This window comes from Xenopus laevis, chromosome 3S (assembly GCF_017654675.1).
Source record: "Xenopus laevis strain J_2021 chromosome 3S, Xenopus_laevis_v10.1, whole genome shotgun sequence".
Classification (NCBI taxonomy): domain Eukaryota; kingdom Metazoa; phylum Chordata; class Amphibia; order Anura; family Pipidae; genus Xenopus; species Xenopus laevis.
The window spans coordinates 97,562,314-97,569,852 of record NC_054376.1 but is presented as its reverse complement, the minus strand read 5'-3'; the positions used below and the strand labels follow the sequence as shown (position 1 = coordinate 97,569,852).

The 7,539-nt window shown below is 38.3% G+C and overlaps 1 protein-coding gene across 1 annotated transcript in view; it reads left to right on the top strand.

Moving 5' to 3' along the window:
* Positions 1-246: 246 nt before the first annotated feature.
* pah.S (phenylalanine hydroxylase S homeolog) overlaps positions 247-7,539 on the top strand; it is a 39,340-nt gene continuing 32,047 nt past the window's right edge. Inside the window, exons 1-2 of the mRNA XM_018256064.2 lie at positions 247-430; positions 3,039-3,140. Coding sequence (XP_018111553.1) covers positions 389-430; positions 3,039-3,140 — 144 coding nt within the window. The 5' untranslated portion in view covers positions 247-388. The remainder of the gene's footprint in view (positions 431-3,038; positions 3,141-7,539) is intronic.

The window sequence follows — 7,539 nt, the reverse complement described above, 5'->3', positions numbered from 1 at the left end:
TTGGTAATTAGTAAGGCGTGTTGGAACTCTGATGTATAACACATGTTTGCATGAACACATAAAAGAAAGTGTCCTAGAGTCCTGTGGGACTGCTGCTTTGTTGTATTGATGAGAAAAATGTGTATGTCTTCGTGCCTGGGACAGATACGGTTTAGGAGGAGTTGGCCACAGAGTGAGGTGGAACCATGTCACATGATGGCAGCGCCCCCTCAGGAAAGGTAGTGATTGCAGGAACTTTGAAAGGGGTTGGCTATTTAACTGGACATCTGAGATGAACAAGACTTTAAATACATTCACTTTTGCTGGGACTTTAAACCTGAGCCTGCAGAGGTGCTGAACATTAGCTACTCACCTTCCAAAGAAGCAACATCTCATACTGCAAGCAAACATGAACGAGGAAACAAGCAAAATAAAAGGAGGCCACACTTTTGTAAGTTGGGATGACAACTGAATTGCTGGGTATCAGATATAAGGAATAACATTAATATTAAGTCTGCAATAGGGTTGGTTATTTTTATGTTCACATTTTCATATTCAAAACAACTTTTTACATTGTTTTGCGCAGGATAGTATCAGCACATTGACATTGATGTCGATTTGGTAACAAGAAACTAATTTGGCCATTTGTTTTCTTTTTAATGTCTTTAAAACAATGCAGTGATGAGATTATTTAAAGTACACCCCAGCCATTTTATTGATAGCAGATGTGTATATGGAGTTAGAGATCTGCAAATTCTTTAACCTTACATTTTGCTTTTATACTACAGCTCCCAGCACCCTTAATAGTCCAACAATTGCTAGGGGTTAGAGGGTTAGTTGACAAACTTGGGATATCTGTGATTTAATATCATAAATATAGATATCACATGTCTTCTTTGTGATCTAGACAAATAACTCTTGCTGTCTTCTTCCTGTTTGCCTTGAATGCATTGGCTGATAAAATGTATTACTTAAGTGTGCCCATCTGTTAGGTACATTCATATACTGTGTGTATATTAGTTGTAGATAGAGAAAACGGGGAATGAAAGATAAGGGAATGCAGATTTAGCTATTTTACAGTCTTAAAGCATATGGTCAAGCTATCTTATTCTCAGTCTCTATCTTACAGCACATACTTATAGCAACATAGCATGTGATCCGCTTATGGTACTGTGCAAATAAAAAAGGATACATCATTGACAGAAAAATGACATGTTTACATAACACAGATTCACAGTCAAATGCTACTCTCTCCTATGGAGTACTAATGCTCAGCAGCAGTGCCCAGCATGTGGGAAGAAAAGGATTAATGAAATTATGTATTTCTATATAAACTTTAAAAAAATCATTAGATGTTAAAGTTTTACAAACAAAATCATATCATTATAATTTTTTTACTTAAAGGCCATATTTATGTCAGTATTTTTATTGCATATTAATGGCTTGGATATATTGCTTCAGAGATGGTATTTACCTCTGCTTAAAAGCGTAAAGATTCATTTGGAATGAAACATTTATTATTAAATGACTTCCCAGTAAAGTCGTTCTAACAGTATGCAGTTAACATTCAGTATGTTTATGTAATTCGTTTCCCTAAACAAAATTCGGTTTTATTCGCAAACCGCAAATACTTTCCTAAATTCGCCTCTTTAACAAATTCATCTTTCAATTTTGCTGGAGAAATGCAAGTTAATTATTAAAACCAGATGAGCAATGAGCTTGGCTCAAGGTTGTGTAACCTCTGCATCTACTACCGTTTAAGCCCTTTGATGTGTGTCTGCCAACAACAACCACTTTGATGTGTGTTTGTGTGACCTGTGATAGAGCTTTGAAGAGACACCAATGTGAAATTCTCAACCCTCTAGTAGTTCTGAGCTGCATCTACAAGTGGACTAATACTAAAACAGACTAGTGCATTTGTATTGGTTGTCATAAAAGAATACCATTTAAGGCAAACCATAAGTAGGATTTGACCTCAATGTACTTTTGGTAGCAGCATATTTTATTGATAATTGCATGTGATAGTTTTGCTAGGAATGCTATGGAAGAATACTTTGACACTGAAAGATCTGCTTGTTTGGCAAAGTCACCAAATGAGTGGACCTTTCCACTCATGCCCATATCGGCTTTAAACCGATCATTGGCCCTAGAGCCAAACAATCAGACTACAATGGTAGGAATAGGTGTAAGTACCACATTAACCAGCTGATGCTTTCCCCAATCCCATGGGAAAATCAAACCTGCTTGATCGACATCTGGCTGATTTTTGGACAATAATCAGATGGTGGGCTCTTTGAATGTCCCGATACACGTACAGATAAACTGCACTGAAATCAGGCTTATCTAATCGTGGGCTCTAAAGCTCCCCATAGACGCGACGATTCTTCTTGCCGAACGACCGATTTTAGGGAAGTCCGACCAATCCTTCGAAATTATCGTGCAGTTAGTAGGATTCGAATGATTGTACATCTTACGATTTTTCAGCTGACATCTGTCAGGAAATTGATCGGCCGGGTCAAAAAATCTTTGTCGGTCCCAGTGCAATCTATTTATGTTTGCAGGGCCAAGCAGGCAGCTCCCCTTTGTTTTCCTGGCAAATTGGTCTTTTTAGTTGATGGTAAATTCGTACAATCGTACGATCGTTCTGAGAAGATCGTGGTCTCACCCAATCAAAGGCACCCAATCAAAATTTTCCGTCCAGGCTGATCGACGAGCCGACCGATATCCAAGTCTTTTGCCGATATCGGTCGGATTTTTTCTCACACACTGAATATCATATGAAAATTAGATTTCTACGATATTATCTGTGTGTCTATGGCCACCTTAAGTCTGTTGTAGGGTGTCTATTGTAAAGCGCATATGCTTAGTGGCAATTACTAATGTTCATCTCCTTGGAATATAATGATGCTTTGTTTAAAGGGAAAGGAGTGGGAGATATACCCTAATAATGAGATTGTGTTTTGCCTTCACTTAGCAGTCTGTCTTCTGGTTGGAAAATGCAAGACAAGACAAGATTCATATAGATTATAGCTAAATGATTAAGTTATCCTTTTTTTCAGGAGATAAATGGTCTAGAAAACCACAAGGACAACAGAATTTCTTTGATTTTTTCCCTCAAAGAAGAAGTTGGAGCTTTAGCCAAAGTCCTGCGCATATTTGAGGTATGAATGCATACTTGCAACAAGTGATTTTCATTTATTTTATTTACAGAAAGTACAGTTTAACATCTCTAACTGCTTGCTGAAGTACAATGCTAACAAACTGATATGCCTCTGTCTGGTCCATAAGCTGATACTTGATATATGTCATCCCTCTGCCCCTGGAAGTTCTATAGTTTATGTATATATAAGCACATACCCACACCTACCATCACCCTATAAACTCCAATATACAGGAATTTGTTGAAATAGTCTTGCCTCCTTGAACAGAGACCACCATATATGAACTGTTCCAGATGGATTATTCAGATGCTACTGGCAAAGATTGACCTATACCATATACCCAGGGTAATTTCCACTCATCCCAAAAGAATAACAGCTACAATTCAAAGGCAATTCCTATTATAATGTTGATTCCCTTGGGTGAGATTTCTTTGTTTCATTGGATTCTGATGTTCAAAGCATGATAGCCATATTTACTATTTTTAGTCTGTAATACATTTTTGAGTTTTTTTATCTCAAAGGATCATCAAAGTCAAAGTGATAAAGAACTCATATAATCAAGTAATAGCCTGGGGAAATCTTTTTCAATGACAGTATCCCTTAATTGCATCTTTATTGCATTCCTATGTTATGGAAAGGGTTTTCTTTACTGTGCTTCAGAGTATATATTGTACTAATTCTCTGATGGCTGTGATAATTGTTTTATTACCCTAACTAACTTTAAATCAGGGAAGGAGTAAGCCTTTATATTAGAAATATGTCACTGGTACAGGTAACAGTTCTGCATGAAATGTATATCTGCTATAGTATGTCACAGCACTGTAAATGTTGTGCTGTGTATATACATCCAGCTACAGCCTGCTGTCCTTTATAGCAGACCCAATTCATAGATTGATTGGGTAACTGAACAAGCAGTTAAGGTACAATTTAGGTTCCTAGGGTTATTATAGAAATTTTACTGTATACACTAATGAACCTGAAATGTTTCACATCATTTAGAGAAGAAAGTTACTTATCAAAGTATTTATGGTTAACCACACAATGATGTTTACTGCAATGTACATGTATTTAACCACCAGTTTTGCCTTGGCTCCAATACCTGACTTGTAATCATTACATGTACAAACACATGCTAGCTAAAGATTAATGAATTTCTTCTGAAGCCCATGGAAGGTAAATACAAACTCTGCAGCATGTGTGAGTTTAGGATAATACAGAGCACGTTCCTCAAACCCTGCCACCCACATGTCATCAGTTTAAATGACAAATACCAGTGTAATTTATTAAAAGTGCTCATTCACTAAAAGAGTTTAAAGTGCTAAAAAATAAGAACCATTCTTTAGCCCATCATGCAACATTTGTTCCTGCAGTTCCAGCACGATCATACCAACAAAAGTTTGAATTGGATAGCAAAGTGTGCTAGGCACAATAAGAAGAGCTGCCATCAGGCCCGGACTAGCAATCTGTGGGTTCTGGCAAATGCCAGAGGGGCTGCTATAAGGTCCCATAGAAAGTCAGTATTTAGTGGGCTGGTAGGGGCTGTGTTGGGCCTCTGTGTGGGCTGATTGGGCCTCTGTGTATCTGAAATGCCAGGGCCTATTTTAATTCTCAGTCCGGACCTGGCTGCCATACAGAAGTTTGAGATGTCATGCCTAGGAACTCCAAAATTTAATAGCCAGGTGCCAGATTGTTTATCATTGGTAGTATATGGCTCCACTAACAGTTAGTAGGCTACTTCTCTGAGATACGAATGGTATTTCTATCTCTTTTGGAGTTTGTACAAAGTAACACAGAAAATAAATAGTCTTGGAATTACAGGAGCACACTGATCACTAGCTCAGACCAGTTGACTGCTAGACTGCTAGCTTTCAGAATAAAACTTATGATGATGATGACGTTCAAAGCAGTTCATAACCAAGTACTCACCCTTCCACACAGTAAGCTTTTTTACTAATATACTCAGGGCTCATTTGCCCAATTCGTTGCAGTTGTGCTTGGCTGCTGTTTGTTGGAAAAAATGGCATGTAGTAAAAAGCTCCATCCATTAAAGGTACATGGGCTAAACATGTTCTCCTTGAACTTCCATAAAGTTGTGCGTGAAGCAGCTGCTTTCTTCATGTTCTGAATTGAGAGCAGTTGCACCTAATGAAACCCTGGAGCTACTGCTACCTCGAACCAAACAGTAACTCCAGGTTCCCACAGTGCAATTGCATTATAAGAATCACGCATGAATGTCACTCTTGCTAGAAATGATGCCAACTATTCTTAAAACATTTTTGTATCCAAAATGCGTCAAAGTGCAAGCACAACTGCATCAATGTTGATGTATCAGTAAAACTCCCCCTAGTGAACACAATGATGCTGGAATTATGAGAAAAATTATGGAGCTCTGGTTAAAAAAAACATGAGTGGGTGCTTTGCAGACTGAAGTAAGTGACCCCCCTATTGTGTCTTCACATACACAGATTAAAGATTTCCATGGGCTGCACCCTTTCTCTGCAATTCCTGCTCACATCCGATTCAACTTTTCTCTTTTATCTCTCTGCCTTACTGATTTCTTGAAATTCATTTCTTTAGAAAATAATGCTCATCTGGGCTTGCATTCATTTAATGTACACTATATTCCACTACTTCCTGCTAAACACAATGCTCAATGTCATAGCATCCACTTTACCAACTTCTGATCTTGCCCATTGCCGCACCTTGTATCTCATAATTGTTTTCTCTTGGTACAGTTTACCTTATGTGCCTTTGCATGTAATCTGTTGATGTACACACTGGACTATTCTAGACTGCTGCAGGATATGCATGGCTGTATTTAAGTCAATGCTGCCCTAGGCTCATCTTCTTCTCCCAGTGATCAGCTCATGTGGAGACAGTCTGGTTCATCCTAGGCATAAAGCGATCACTGCAGAGGCAACTACCCCCCCCCCATTCCTTAGCTATGTCACTGCCTTTAATAATAGAAATCCAGCTGCATGATGGGGAATTTTTAGGTACCTGAGGGCTACCATCCAAGGCATGGGCCCTCAGGTGCCTATATGGTAAATGTGGCCATGGAAATATGTTAGTGCTTTATAAATGCATGGTAAAAGAATGTATAAGTTGACTCCCGTGTAGCTAAAGTTTAAATACTCATAGAAGATTTGTTAAGTGAAAATAGGCCCCAAAGAAGCAGAGTACTACATTTACCCCACTCTTTATCAAGTGAGCATGCAAAGTAGGCAGCAAAATGGACACTGTGCTTGAGCTGTACTCATAACTGAGCCCCAATATTGTTTGCATTTATATGATAAATAGATGATACATCAGTGACTGTCCATACTCAGGTAATCATACATGTCTTCAGCACCTCATCTCCCAATAAGCAACATTTACAGTTACATACACGTTTCCAGTTTGTTCAGATGTCACTTAAAGAGGGAGCATACAGTCCCATCTTGATAATAAACTTCAGATGGTCTTGAACTCCATCCAGGGCTTAAGCAATAAATAAGGGGGTGGTGCTGTAAGTTCCAATGAAAAACAGAGAATTTGAGCCAGTTATCCAGACGTGGGTTCCATCATGAACCTATAGGATTTTAGAATGAACATCCACCCCTTTTGTCTGTGTTTCTTGCTTTCTTCAATTTCACTTCTTTGAAGAGTCAGAAAAAAATAAATACTTTTGCCCATCCATAACAGACGAAAACCATTTCTGTAAGCTTGTCCCAAACAAACTAAAACAAGAGGTTGCTTGCGTAGCCAGTCTGTTGTGTAGGTGTCACACGGAGTGACAGTTTGCACATTATGAGTATTCATATAGATGAAAGACATGTACAGTATTTTCTTAATAAAAAGATATTAGTAATTTCAAAAGTTCAGTGTGCAAAGTACAATTTTGGACACAGCTTCCCATTCTTTTAACCTAGAATGCAATGTTATTCTTCCCACAATCTCCCGTAATTGCAGCCACAAGGAAAAGTTGTGCCTGACACAATTGCGTCTGATAAGTCAAAGTGCGAGACGCACGCCCCCTTCAGGGGGTCGTTTACTAGCAATTTAATTGTGTTTTTTTTTTACACGAATCTCTAAAAACTTGTGGTTTTCTAAAAATTTGAGATTTCTTGTAAAAACCACAAAAACCTCTAACAAAGCTTTACCAGGTAAAAGTTGTTGAGGTCCTTTAGAAGTCAGTGGGAGCTGCGTTGATCCTATTGGACTGCTCTAAATCAATTCAGACTTATTTTCTTTCCACTAGAAATTGTCCAAAAAAACTCCAAAACTTGTATCTTTAGCCCATTGCTCAGCGTAATTTTCCGTACTTTTTTTATTCCGATTTTTTAATAAATCTCACGTCATTCGTAGTTTTAGGGCAGAACTACATGGGTGATTTACATGCGTTCCGCCATGAGTTGAC